This window comes from Sinocyclocheilus anshuiensis, unplaced genomic scaffold (assembly GCF_001515605.1).
Source record: "Sinocyclocheilus anshuiensis isolate Anshui unplaced genomic scaffold, SAMN03320099.WGS_v1.1 scaffold1054, whole genome shotgun sequence".
Classification (NCBI taxonomy): domain Eukaryota; kingdom Metazoa; phylum Chordata; class Actinopteri; order Cypriniformes; family Cyprinidae; genus Sinocyclocheilus; species Sinocyclocheilus anshuiensis.
In genome coordinates, this window is record NW_015536544.1 from 1126545 (window position 1) to 1142223 (window position 15679).

Sequence of the window (15679 nt, forward strand, 5' to 3'; positions counted from 1 at the left end):
TAGGGAAAAAGTGGGAAGATATGGGCAGTAGCTCAGGCCACAATGTTGTTGTTTTTTTTTTTTTGCTGGCCAAGTTGGGCAAGTAGTTCAGATTTGCACTTGCCCTGACAATATTTCCACTGGCTCCAAAAAATGATACTGTTATATAGCATTTTTAAATGTTTGTAACTCATTAATTTTAGCACGTCACAAAGGAATATTAAAATATTAATATAATAAATATTAATAACTAAAAAAGTTACAACAACATATTAGGTTTTTAAGCAAAAATATCTGGGAATTATAAATGTATGTCCCTCCATAACAACAATAAATTTATAAAGAGTTGTATTTGTTTAGAATTAACTTCTATAATTTTGGTGCATCTCAAGTTATTGTTAAGCCCTGTGGATATTAGAGAGTGAAAAAAAACAAGATGCAAGTTCCCAAAATTAACTTAAATAATTTTTTTTGTAGTGTTCATAAAACATTAGCTTGCATTATTTTTATTGTGCATTGTTCATATGACATTGTCCATATGACCTTGCAGGCCATTGTTTTCACTTGCATTATTGTTTATGAGGTTTTGGGTTTTCCCCTCATTTTCATTTTAGATGCTTAATATTACACTGTATAAAAAAGAAATAAATACATAAAAGATTTTTTTGAACTTGTAATTAATACAAAGATTATTGGAGTTTAGAACCATTTCAGGAAATAGCAAATAGTACGTTTTCTGATATATATTTTAAGAAAAATAATATATATTTTTAGAAAAATATTTAGAGAGAGTACTATTTCGGCATTTCTACTTCAAAATTTCCCATTTAATCCAGTCTGTTACTTGCCGATTATTTAATTATTCGTTAAATTTAGTAGCAAGTGAAAATTGTTTATACACCGAATATTTTTCAGCATAGAAAAACGTGACTATATAATGCGTGAAGTCGAGCTAGTGCAAGATGAGCATTTGTGGTTAAAAAGTATTTAAATTATTATTAAAAAAAAATGTTTAAGAAAATGACCAATCGTTTCGCTAGATAAGACCCGTATTCCTCGGCTGGGATCATGTAGAGCCCTTTGAATATGCATTGAAACTGCAGTTTGGACCTTCAAGCCATTGGCCACCACTGAAATCCATTATATGGAGAAAAATCCTGGAATGTTTTCCTCAAAAACCTTAATTTCTTTGTGACTGAAGAAAGAAAGACATGAACATCTTGGACGACATGGGGGTGAATAAATTATCAGGAAATGTTTATTCTGGAAGTGAACTAATCCTTTAAAGTTGAGCGCTTATTTTGAACCCTTTATGTGAGTGTGAGAAACTTGCTTTGTGATTGCAAGGTTAGATGCTCTTTGTGTAACGTATCATACGCACATTCATATAGTATCAGTAAATATTGAAGAGCTTGAAAGGCGTCTGACTGTAATGTAAGCACTTAACCGGCATTTAGAGTAATGTAAATAGCAATAGAACAGGTTTGTGTAGATCAGACAGACCTTTTGATGAAAGAAGGGCCGTGGATGAAATGAAAGAGAGACATCAGCTTTGTTCGAATCAGCGTTGGACTTTAATGAAGCTTTCTGTCTTTGCTCCTGCATGAAGGTTGTGGGGTCTCGGTATCTCGGCTGCTGCTCAGTGCTGTGAGCGATGGTCCCTTGTGACTATCGGTCTCCTGCGAACGTCTGAGACACATCGCAGTTCTCCTGATTCGCGGCCCTCCGCACCGTCGTGGGCGAGCGGCCCCCTCAAAGTGTTAATTTGCTAACGTTCCTTCAGAGAAGGCGTCTTAATTAAGTTTGTAAGATTCATGCCTAATTTAGTTATTATATGAAGGATGAATGAGCTAATGATTGCAACAGGAGCCTCGCGGCGATCTCCGCTCACCCGCATTATGTGTGACTTTTCTGCCTATGAATTAATTGTTTGCACTTAACCTTGCACTCGTTTGGTTAAATGTTGGAAATAGACGGGGTGTTTTTAACAATATTTTTTGGAAGAGCTCGTCTCGCACGCTGCGGTTTTGTTTTTTTGTGTGTCTTGGCGTGAAATGAGAGGCGTGCTGAAATTAAACACTTCGTGTTCAATTAGCGTAGCAGTGTTGTTGAGGAGAAACTACAGTAGGTATGCACGGCGGATGTCGTGACTTCTTAGAGGTCCTGCAGGGGTCGCACAGAGGCAGCGGCGTTTTAAAAACTTTTTCTTCACTGTTTGCTGTGTAATAACTAAAAAAGTTACAACAACATATTAGGTTTTTAAGCAAAAATATCTGGGAATTATAAATGTATGTCCCTCCATAACAACAATAAATTTATAAAGAGTTGTATTTGTTTAGAATTAACTTCTATAATTTTGGTGCATCTCAAGTTATTGTTAAGCCCTGTGGATATTAGAGAGTGAAAAAAAACAAGATGCAAGTTCCCAAAATTAACTTAAATAATTTTTTTTGTAGTGTTCATAAAACATTAGCTTGCATTATTTTTATTGTGCATTGTTCATATGACATTGTCCATATGACCTTGCAGGCCATTGTTTTCACTTGCATTATTGTTTATGAGGTTTTGGGTTTTCCCCTCATTTTCATTTTAGATGCTTAATATTACACTGTATAAAAAAGAAATAAATACATAAAAGATTTTTTTGAACTTGTAATTAATACAAAGATTATTGGAGTTTAGAACCATTTCAGGAAATAGCAAATAGTACGTTTTCTGATATATATTTTAAGAAAAATAATATATATTTTTAGAAAAATATTTAGAGAGAGTACTATTTCGGCATTTCTACTTCAAAATTTCCCATTTAATCCAGTCTGTTACTTGCCGATTATTTAATTATTCGTTAAATTTAGTAGCAAGTGAAAATTGTTTATACACCGAATATTTTTCAGCATAGAAAAACGTGACTATATAATGCGTGAAGTCGAGCTAGTGCAAGATGAGCATTTGTGGTTAAAAAGTATTTAAATTATTATTAAAAAAAAATGTTTAAGAAAATGACCAATCGTTTCGCTAGATAAGACCCGTATTCCTCGGCTGGGATCATGTAGAGCCCTTTGAATATGCATTGAAACTGCAGTTTGGACCTTCAAGCCATTGGCCACCACTGAAATCCATTATATGGAGAAAAATCCTGGAATGTTTTCCTCAAAAACCTTAATTTCTTTGTGACTGAAGAAAGAAAGACATGAACATCTTGGACGACATGGGGGTGAATAAATTATCAGGAAATGTTTATTCTGGAAGTGAACTAATCCTTTAAAGTTGAGCGCTTATTTTGAACCCTTTATGTGAGTGTGAGAAACTTGCTTTGTGATTGCAAGGTTAGATGCTCTTTGTGTAACGTATCATACGCACATTCATATAGTATCAGTAAATATTGAAGAGCTTGAAAGGCGTCTGACTGTAATGTAAGCACTTAACCGGCATTTAGAGTAATGTAAATAGCAATAGAACAGGTTTGTGTAGATCAGACAGACCTTTTGATGAAAGAAGGGCCGTGGATGAAATGAAAGAGAGACATCAGCTTTGTTCGAATCAGCGTTGGACTTTAATGAAGCTTTCTGTCTTTGCTCCTGCATGAAGGTTGTGGGGTCTCGGTATCTCGGCTGCTGCTCAGTGCTGTGAGCGATGGTCCCTTGTGACTATCGGTCTCCTGCGAACGTCTGAGACACATCGCAGTTCTCCTGATTCGCGGCCCTCCGCACCGTCGTGGGCGAGCGGCCCCCTCAAAGTGTTAATTTGCTAACGTTCCTTCAGAGAAGGCGTCTTAATTAAGTTTGTAAGATTCATGCCTAATTTAGTTATTATATGAAGGATGAATGAGCTAATGATTGCAACAGGAGCCTCGCGGCGATCTCCGCTCACCCGCATTATGTGTGACTTTTCTGCCTATGAATTAATTGTTTGCACTTAACCTTGCACTCGTTTGGTTAAATGTTGGAAATAGACGGGGTGTTTTTAACAATATTTTTTGGAAGAGCTCGTCTCGCACGCTGCGGTTTTGTTTTTTTGTGTGTCTTGGCGTGAAATGAGAGGCGTGCTGAAATTAGACACTTCATGTTCAATTAGCGTAGCAGTGTTGTTAAGGAGAAACTACAGTAGGTACGCTAGGCAAATGTTGTGTCTCTACTTCATAGAGGTCCTGCAGGGGTCGCGCAGAGGCAGCGGCGTTTTAAAAACTTTTTCTTCACTGTTTGCTGTGGTACTTGTTGCTTTTGGCCTTCAGATACAGAACGTGTATGTTTCATGCCTTTATTAAGCGACATGTATTCAAGGTCCAAAATAAACACCAAAATAAGCACCAAATGCAAGTTAAAAATAGACTCTCCTGAGGGTTTATTTATTGCAAGAATGATAGTCTGATGCTGATGTAAGTGACGTGAGAAAATCAGATCAAAGACATACTGTATAAACGTTTATTAAAGGTTGTAACTGACATGTTTTTACCAGAGTAAATGATATACTGTTGGATATGTACGAACCTCAGAGAGAATGAACATGTATGAGCTAGTATTTTTGGAAAAATAAAAAATAAAAAAATAAAATTAACTAAAAGGTAACTGTACTTAATTGCTTATTTACTAAGTATATTTAATATACTTATTTATAATTAGTTACTTATTTACAATTAGTTATAACAACTTAAAATATGTTGAGACAGCTTAAATAAACAACTTAACTAAAGTTATCTAACTTGTCATTTTAAGTCAAGTACGAACACTTAATTTTAAGTTGAAACAACTAATTATTACTTATTCTAATGTTGAATTTTAAGTTGTGATAACTAACTCATTATATATTCTGTATATACACTATAATAGTATGCACTACAAAAGAATAGTGATCGAGGTATTTTATGTTTTTAAATTAAGTCTCTTATGCTTACCAAGACTCTGTTTACTTAACAATACAGTAAAAACAGTAATATTCTGAAATATTATTACACCCTAAAATAGCTGTTATATATATATAATATATATATATAATATTATTCCAGTCTTCAGTGTCACATGATCCTTCAGAAATCATGCTAATATTCTTATTTGCTGCTCAAGAAGCATTTATTATTATCAGTGTTGAAAAGAGTTTTTGCTACTTAATGTTTCTGTGGAAATAGTTTAGTACATTTTTTCAGGATTATTTTTAAAGTTTAAAAGAACAGCATTTATTATCTTTTGTTGCATTATAGATGTATTTACTGTCATTTTGATCAATATTGTATTATAGTATAGTATAGTATAGAATAGTATAAATAGTCCATAGAATATATTCTGATCCTGTTGTTGTGTTTCAGGGTTGGTTCAGCCCAGGCCAGGTGTTTGTTCTGGACGAGTACTGCGCTCGATATGGTGTGAGGGGCTGTCATCATCACCTCTGCTACCTGAAAGACCTGATGGATTTTTCAGATAACAGCGCCCTGGTGGACCCGACCCTCCTACACTACAGCTATGCCTTCTGTGCCTCACATGTCCACGGAAACAGGTTCACGAACGCCGGGTTATTTTGTGCAACTTTTCATTGACATTCAATTTACATTCATGTATTTGGCACATGCTTTTATCCAAAGTGCCTTCCACTGCATGCAAGGTACACTTTTTTTTTTTTTTTTATCAGTTCAATTAGCGTAGCAGTGTTGTTAAGGAGAAACTACAGTAGGTACGCTAGGCAAATGTTGTGTCTCTACTTCATAGAGGTCCTGCAGGGGTCGCGCAGAGGCAGCGGCGTTTTAAAAACTTTTTCTTCACTGTTTGCTGTGGTACTTGTTGCTTTTGGCCTTCAGATACAGAACGTGTATGTTTCATGCCTTTATTAAGCGACATGTATTCAAGGTCCAAAATAAACACCAAAATAAGCACCAAATGCAAGTTAAAAATAGACTCTCCTGAGGGTTTATTTATTGCAAGAATGATAGTCTGATGCTGATGTAAGTGACGTGAGAAAATCAGATCAAAGACATACTGTATAAACGTTTATTAAAGGTTGTAACTGACATGTTTTTACCAGAGTAAATGATATACTGTTGGATATGTACGAACCTCAGAGAGAATGAACATGTATGAGCTAGTATTTTTGGAAAAATAAAAAATAAAAAAATAAAATTAACTAAAAGGTAACTGTACTTAATTGCTTATTTACTAAGTATATTTAATATACTTATTTATAATTAGTTACTTATTTACAATTAGTTATAACAACTTAAAATATGTTGAGACAGCTTAAATAAACAACTTAACTAAAGTTATCTAACTTGTCATTTTAAGTCAAGTACGAACACTTAATTTTAAGTTGAAACAACTAATTATTACTTATTCTAATGTTGAATTTTAAGTTGTGATAACTAACTCATTATATATTCTGTATATACACTATAATAGTATGCACTACAAAAGAATAGTGATCGAGGTATTTTATGTTTTTAAATTAAGTCTCTTATGCTTACCAAGACTCTGTTTACTTAACAATACAGTAAAAACAGTAATATTCTGAAATATTATTACACCCTAAAATAGCTGTTATATATATATAATATATATATATAATATTATTCCAGTCTTCAGTGTCACATGATCCTTCAGAAATCATGCTAATATTCTTATTTGCTGCTCAAGAAGCATTTATTATTATCAGTGTTGAAAAGAGTTTTTGCTACTTAATGTTTCTGTGGAAATAGTTTAGTACATTTTTTCAGGATTATTTTTAAAGTTTAAAAGAACAGCATTTATTATCTTTTGTTGCATTATAGATGTATTTACTGTCATTTTGATCAATATTGTATTATAGTATAGTATAGTATAGAATAGTATAAATAGTCCATAGAATATATTCTGATCCTGTTGTTGTGTTTCAGGGTTGGTTCAGCCCAGGCCAGGTGTTTGTTCTGGACGAGTACTGCGCTCGATATGGTGTGAGGGGCTGTCATCATCACCTCTGCTACCTGAAAGACCTGATGGATTTTTCAGATAACAGCGCCCTGGTGGACCCGACCCTCCTACACTACAGCTATGCCTTCTGTGCCTCACATGTCCACGGAAACAGGTTCACGAACGCCGGGTTATTTTGTGCAACTTTTCATTGACATTCAATTTACATTCATGTATTTGGCACATGCTTTTATCCAAAGTGCCTTCCACTGCATGCAAGGTACACTTTTTTTTTTTTTTTTATCAGTCCTTGCTTTTCCTGGGAATTGAACTCATGACCTTGGCAATGCTAGTGCCGTGCTCTGCTGTTTAAGCTACAGAAAGGAAGTATAGACAGAATAAAATTAATCTAAAAAAAAAATAAATTGGTTTTATAAATAGTGTTGCGTTTTTACAAACCTTTTCACCTGTAAGTGGCGGTGATATATTATTCGTATTATGTATACATGCACACACATATATATATATTAGGTGTGCAACGGTTCAACTTACTCACGGTTCGGTTTGTATCACGGTTTTCGAGTCATGGTTTCGGTACGGTTCGGTATGTGCTATGTTTAGGGAAAAAACTATATTGTCAAATAAAAATAATGAAGATAACAAATCATCTAAATACAAGCAACAGCACAAATAAATACAATAAAACAAAGATACAAATAAAATAAACAGTGCTTTTCAGGTTTTTTAGGTAGGTCTAACATTAGTTTTTAGGTACAGAAATTGAATAAAGTAATCAAATGTAAAATAACATTGCATATTTGACTGTATAAATTAAAGATTAATCCTTATTAAAGTAACTAAATTTATTCAATCAAGAGCAGTGAGTGATTTCTGTGTTGTTGCTGTTTGATTAACATTAAGAAAGTGCTGTCACTTTAGGAGAACACACTGATCCAGTGCACTGATACTGTTTGTTCAGCCGACTATGTCTGCTATAGGATACTCACCAAGACGGGCACTTTGACATAATTTTTGCGTGAATTTGTCCATTCAAGCACAATACTTCAAAGAGAGCTTAGTATTTGCGCGCGTTCTGAGACGCGGGTTCACGCACTTCGGATGAGCTCACACACAGATCTTCTATCTGCGCGCGTGAGTTCGCGTCTTCTGGCTCTTTAATATTTAAACTGGCAAGGCTTAAATGAGTTTAGTTTAAACACAGATAGCAACGTGTGCTGTTCAGGTCTCACCTGTACACGAGCGCTATCAGCAAAATGACGGAATAAATGACTGCCAGCACTTGCATTGAACAAAGAGTGACCGGTTTGTCCACGTATTGTTTTTTTTCTCTCATCGCTCTTGTTGTAATGTATTGGGAAGCCAGAATTTGTATCCATCAACAGAAACATGCATTAGCCGAACTCTAACAAACCATATTACAGATGCATTGTCAGATTTAAGTTGAACCGCGGTCCTATTGCATACCGAACCGTGTGTGGAGAACGGTACGGTTCGATGTTTTACCGAGAACCGTTGCACCCCTACTAGAAACCACCCAAAATGCCATAGAAGCGGCCCAGGAACACTCTAGCAACCACCCAGAACACCTTGGGAATAATTAGGAGCACACACATCACCATATATTTAATTTCAATGTATCATTATAATATATAATGTTTCTATACATGAATGTATATATATGTGTATTTGATATTTTATTTTTTTTATTTTTTTTATGTGTTATACAATTAGCACAGACAATTACATTTCTTATGGGAAAAAATTGTTTTTATTTATTTTTATTTTATTATTTGTATTTTTTTGTAGTGTATACATTTTATTGAGGGCAACATTTTATATGTTAATTATGGGAAAGATGGAAAGATATTTAAAAAATATAATGTAAGCACCTGACATGCAAAAAAGATTTATGTATAAAAACAAGCACTTTAGCAACGCCCTAGTGCCCTTTCAAATAGCAAGGAACATTTGCTTTCCATGGAGGTTGTGCATTTTGAATTCTCACTTATTAAGTGTTTGAAATCAAGGATTTCATTTGTGTTGGACAAATGAGAAGTCCCACATGTTTGATAGATCACAAAAAGAAAAAAAAAACACTCCGAATGGCTTTTGTCCACACATAATGGGTAGGCATACAAAAGGAACAACAAAACAGAAGAATTTCTTTAATCACTCGGGAGGCGCTCAGCATGGCAGCCATGTTCCCGCTTCACTCAAAGAAATACAGAGAGTGTCTGCTTGGCAAATTAATTAATGGCTCCCCATTATCTCAAAACGCAAAGCAATTAAGCCATAATTACGGAGTCCGTTTGTGCTGCTTCTACATTTTTTCTTTCATAAGTCCTCCGAGGATCCGATTTTCATATAACAGGCTTATTTTCTGTAATTGATTGTGTGAATTATTGACGGTTTGACATTACTTAAAGACGGAAATATGCTTTACGTTAGTGGTGAGAGGACAGAATGCGGCTCGGGTATAAGCAATGTCCCTTGTCCACTTGTTGGTGTAGTTCTTTGTGTTTAGCGTATACTGAAAGCTGTTCGTTTTCCACTTACCTCGAATCACCCGTCAATTGACTTATTAGATGTTAAATACACACGGATGTGCTCCCTCTCTTTGATGGCTTATTTAGTCCATTAGGAACAGTAATGATTAGCCTCTCTAGCTAATCACCAGTTACAATTGAGGAAAATTGGCATGAGTAGCTTTTTGTTGGAGGTGTCATTTGAATAATGACAGTTCAGCTGTGAAGCTTGGGAATATATATAGGGTGAAATTCAGATGTTAGAAAGAGAAAAGGCACAAAAAGTGAAGTACATAAAAATAATTAACTCTTCAGTGCATGATATCCATTATAGTGCACAGATCTTCCAAAGACATTTTTAGCCAGTCAATGTTATGAATGTTATGATTCGATATGACATCTTTATATGTCAGTTTATTATCGCATTAATTCAACACGATGCACAAAGTATACATGTGAGTTTATAACTCACAGTTTTGACTTTTCTTTTTATAATTGGACTTTTATATCTCGCAGTTCTGAGAAAAAAGTCAGAACTGCGAGATATAAAATTCCAATATATATTTTGCAATTTTGACTCAGAATTGTGAGAAACATATTTTCTATCTTCTTTTACACGTCTTGCTTTTGGAGTGATCTTTGTTGGTCAATTACTCCTGGGGAGGGTAACAGCGGTCTTGAATTTCCTCCATTTGACCACAATCTGTCTGACCGTGCATTTGTGGAGTCCAAACTCTTTAGAAATGGCTTTTCTAACTTGATGAGCAACAGCAACTCTTTTTTTGAGGTCCTCGGAGATCTCCTTTGTTTGTGCCATGATACTCTTCCATTAACATGATCAGACTTTGATAGATCACACTTGGTTCGCTTGCCTGGTCCGAACCCGAGTTCAATTGCTCCCCCCTCCCCCTGCCCCCGCTGGACTGCATTCATATTATTTTATTTGGGTCCGAACCGTGGTTCGTTTGCGTCATCAAGCCAGCAGCTGTTTACCCCATTGCTTAGTAGCGACGGCGCAGGAGAAGGCAGCAAATGCATAACATTGCTCTCTGCACTGTTATATATTTACGTGTTTGAACTGTTCGTTTTGTTTACAAAGCTTCGGTACATAACGGCACTTACGTCTGTCTTACGAATGTACTGCAAATGCTCTAACGAACGCTGAAGGCAAACAGAAATGAGATATACAGCTCTCTGCTTGCAGCGCGTCAGTCACGCTCATCAGGAAAGTGAGTGAAACACACACACAAACACACATTTTTAATTTCTGTAATATATATATATATGTGTGTGTGTGTGTGTGTGTGTATATATTACTTTAAAATAAAGTCTGCAAATGAGATCATTTTAATCTAGGAGCTTCAAGGCTTTTTAACTTGTGCGCAGGTAGAAAATAACACAAGCCTCAACACTGGTCCAGACAACCTCGAATCTTCAGTTCAGATGAGAATGCATCCACTCAACTGATCTAACACGTCCAATAACTCTTCTTTATCTTCATTTCATGACAGCTTTATTTCTGATCTTCCACCAACTGACTCTAGTCGATCACAACAGAGACCAGACACTTTTCTGCAGGCTTGGTTCCAGGAATTAATTTTCTTCGTAGGGATTTCAAAAAATGTATTAGTAAAGAGTTGTAAGCCATATGTACACAGTGTATTTGAACTACAATCACATACAGTAAACAATGAAAAATTATGGAATTAAATGAAGAAGAAAAAAATCAACATCAATGGATTATTTATATATAAAAGGGTTTTAAAAATTGTTTTTTTTAACAATAACGTTATTAATTTTTATTTATTATATTATATTTATAGTTGTTATTTTAGAACATTTATATCAAATAATCAGTAAATAATAAAAAAACTGATTTTAATTTATATACTATTCATACATACAGTATATATATATAGAGATGTGTTAAAATAAACATTCAATAATAAATGTAGAAAATACAAAATTATTAAATGTTTCTTATATTTATAATTTAGTAAAAATATACTTAAAAAAAATGTATATATATATATATATATATATATACACACACACACACACATAATGATACAGACAACTCCAAACACTGCCGATCTTTTGCCGTAATTTCGGTTTCTCTAGTAACAGCAGCTTCTTCTGATTGGTGAATCTCTTTTCAGAATTATGGGTAGTGAAGTTTGACTAATAAACTGACATCATTTTTATCATATATTATCTTAACCAATATATATGGAGAAAATTATTAAGATTTTTACTTTGAGAAAACAGCTGTTGTGCTCAAAAGTGATGTGAAACTGAACCATTGATTCTTTTTTTACCATTGATTGAACCATTGTAAATGCCTTCCCAGAATTCAGACTTAAGCCTAAATTATGCTTCTCTATTTAAGCGGACGCGAGGGTCACGCACACCACCCGATTTTTGTAACTGCTACAACAACTGTACACATGCGCTAGCGTACGCGTACAAAAACGAAGTACACTTTGGGCTTGTGAACAGAGACTTCTTTCAGACATGTTTGTCAGTGCAGACATCCTCGTGGCACATTTCAGTCAGTGTTGCCTGCGTTTGACTGACAGATGCACCCTGGGCTCGACGAGGCTTGAGACTGAGAAGCAAGTACGCGAGAGGAAACGGACAGGTGCGGCTTCATGTGTGATATGAACTGGCGAGGACGGACAGAGTGACGGTAATCACAATCTAACCTCTTTCTCACCTGTCAGTCTTGCTCCAGCCTCGCTCTCGCCTGTCTATCATGCTTGGTTGCCCCGTGTGACAAGAGTATTTACCAATCTGCACACTTACTTACTCACTGTAAACATGACATACATCCAGAGCGGCACCCTTTGGGTTGTCACTTCTGTCTTGTCCGTGAGGTCTTTATATGATCGGATACACACCAACCCCGTCTGTCATAGAGGATGGAGTGCGTCGTTTCCATTTGTAGAGCCCTTGCAAACACACAGCTCTGAACCTCTCAACCATCTTCCTGGACAGTTCGGCACGGCCAGACTTTCCCGAGACTCCCGCCGCTGTTTGACCCTCGTTGACTGGCCCTGGACGGGTCAACGTTTCACTCGTCTCAAACACTCTCGCTTCATCAGGTGAAAACAATAAGTCAGACCCCCAACAGGCCGCCACATGCACCCACTCCCAATGGGCCAGCTCTGCGTGAGGTGGAGGGAACCACACTATGCAAGATTTTTCTGCACATTTGAGTTCCTCTGCTTTGAATTGAAGTATCTTGGAGCTTGTGGGGATTGTGTACTTACTGTTTGACTGGTTTTGCATTGTGTTTATGGTTTTGCAGACACATTCATACCAAAGCAACTTCTTATAGCAATGTGAATAACAAACACAGCTACATTTTTACATTTTCTTAAAGAAATGTGGTGTTTGCCCGTCTGAAAACTAGATAGTCGCTTACTAGCCCAAGTCCTTTTTTTTTCTCTTGAAAGTTTCATTTTAAAACTTCTATCTAATTTTCTTTATTATTTATTTTCAAGTATTTCAAGTTTTTTTTTTTTTACTAAGTTATAAATATGTATATTTACAAAAAACTTTTGTATTATTTTACAGTTTTACATTTTACAAGTTTATTTTAATATTTCTACAATTTTTCAATATACATTTTACCTCACACATAAATGTATTTATTATACTTTTTTTTACAAAGAATATGCATTTATTTTTGCAATATATTAATTTAATTTACAAACAATATTATAAAATAAAATAATTGATTTTAAGTTTAATATTTATTTTCATATTTTAAATTTTATATTTGAAAATGTATAAAATATATTTATATATTAAAAATATTTTAAATGTTTCTTTTTACATTTATTTTTTAATGTTTGTTTTTATTATTTTTATTTTATATATGTCATAATATAACAATTATTGGTGGTAGTAGTAGTTTATTATTATTATTTTATTTATAATGTCATATTTTATTTTAATAAATTGTATATTATTTGCTATTATATGTTTTCTTTGCATAGACAGTTTGCAATATAATATTAAAATTATATTTTGGTTCAATTATATATTTTTTCATCAAATTGTTTTCTTTTTGTTTCTATTTGTTTTTTAAGAATAGCTGGAAGTTATAACCTTGACAACCTCGAACCTCGTATTATAATTTTAGCAAAACTATTTTTTCCCAACTCATTCAGTTTTCATTGTCATTCATGCAGTTTCGACAAAACTTCATCTATGTTAGCCAACAACAGAAGTTTGCAACCAAACAGAATTTACAACCAAATGTCACCAAAATTTAAATATGTTTTTAAAGGTATAAAACCACATTCACATGATCAACAAATGTAACATACAGTGACAGTTCCATCAGCTGGCCCCAAACTCTCTCACACTGGCCCCTTGCCAGCAGGCCGTCCTTATTGTAAAGCTCTGAATAATGATAGCAAAAATGATGCCTTCCTTAGCAGACACCACTAATAATGTTGTGTTATGTAAGGTAGAATTGGATGCGTTTCAAGGTTTGAAGGATTCGTTTAGCATTAGTCAAGTCATTGGGAGGATGTGTGAATTGTGAGAGACTTAATTACCGTCTAAAGTCGTAAGGCTTTGGTAGTCGTAGGTTTGCTGATGTATTGGGAGCCACAAACGAGGATGGACTTGAGCGATTCTCCCTTGTGCTAACTAAGAGGCCTTCCTTCAGAACTAATGAGCCTACACAGAACGACAGACAAAGACGCAGAGATTAAAGGGTCGATGTTGAGTTTATACACTCCTTAGCCTTTACCATAATGCAAAAAGGAGATTTTTTTCCTTTTCATTTGCAGGCGCTGATCTCTCTCTCCCCCTGCTCGCACATACATACACGTCTTCTGCCGCTCTTCACACCCCCTCTTTGTGTTCTCTCGGGATTAGCTGGCTCTTGTTAAAAAGAAAAGGTGGATTTCATTTAATGGAGAGAGGGATTTGAAGAACAGACAGGTTTACAAGTTGCCTTTACCTCTGCTTGTAAGGAAAGAGCTCTCTCTACAGCACTAAGCTGTGCCATTCAGAAACTGCAGGGTTTGGATAGCGAGGCACAATGGCTTCTAACTAAACTGCCCATTGTCGATGGTAAAAAACGAACTTTAGATTACTTTAGCTCTTAAAGTGCAATTGTGCAATTCTTAGTGGTTGAACATATGCTGGCTACATTTGATTGTTGTAGTTACATGGTATTGAGAGATGCCATTTAGTTTAAATCTGTGACCATTTTATTTCATATGTAAGTATATATTCAACAATTTATTGAATCTTATTTTTAAGATATTTCCAATTGCTTCTCATCTTGCATTACCTTAATGTGATTCACAAAGGATACATTTATTTTGATACTTTTATTTAAGGGTTTTGGATTTTGAAACCTTTCAATGAGACCCGAGGCATTGTTCAGTTCTGCTGGAATATTTGTGAAACTTAACAATTATCTTTGAGAAATCTTTTGATTATGCGGTTGATGCACAGTATTCAAGGGCAGTTGGAATTAATGAACAGGTGTTGTAAAGAATAAAACAGAACACTGAATGTTTCCTTGTTGCTTTGGCAGACCGGACGGCATGGGCACAGTGACAGAACAGGAGAAGGAGGAGTTTGAGGAGATCAGGAGCAGACTGCTGACTTTACTGGAGAAGCAGATCACACATTTCAGGTAAAACAAGCTCCCACATCCACTTCTGTACTGAAATAGAGGAATGCCAATAGAAAAAAAAACAATGCAAAAATCCAAATAATAGCTAACTATGTAATCAAAACAAGTCACATTATAGTTTTTTATACAATATAGATGATTTCAAAGCAGCTTGCTTGAGTTCAGAGTTCATCAATAATAAAATGAATTGGATTCAGCTATAATGCAGCTCTACAGACAATTGTCATTATCCAGCTCAATTCAGTTCACTTTTTTTTGTCATTCAATAGTGTTATTACAGTCAATTTTATAATATTACTGAATATTAAAGGAATAGTTCACCTAAAAATGAACCTTTACCCTTGGGCTGTCCAAGATGTAGATGAGTTTGTTTCTTCACTGGAGCAGATTTGGAGAAATTTAGCATTACATCACTTGCTCATCAATGGATCCTCTGCAGTGAATGGGTGCCCAGTAATATTGTGAAATATTATTGCAATTTAAAATAATGAGTTCATCATTCTAATATGCTGATTTATTATCAATATTGGAAACAGTTTTGCTGCTTAATATTTTTTTGTAACCTGTGATACTTTTTTCAGGATTCTTTGATGAATAAAAAGTTAAAAAGAAGAGCATTT

General features: G+C 34.9%; 1 protein-coding gene across 4 annotated transcripts in view; it reads left to right on the top strand.

Annotated features, from left to right (window-relative positions):
• Nucleotides 1–15679, top strand: part of cadps2 (Ca++-dependent secretion activator 2) — a 189061-nt gene that overhangs the window by 123707 nt on the left and 49675 nt on the right. For all 4 annotated transcript variants that reach the window (XM_016499462.1, XM_016499466.1, XM_016499480.1 and 1 more), the window contains exons 13-14: nt 5279–5466; nt 14958–15059. In XM_016499462.1, coding sequence (XP_016354948.1) covers nt 5279–5466; nt 14958–15059 — 290 coding nt within the window. The remainder of the gene's footprint in view (nt 1–5278; nt 5467–14957; nt 15060–15679) is intronic.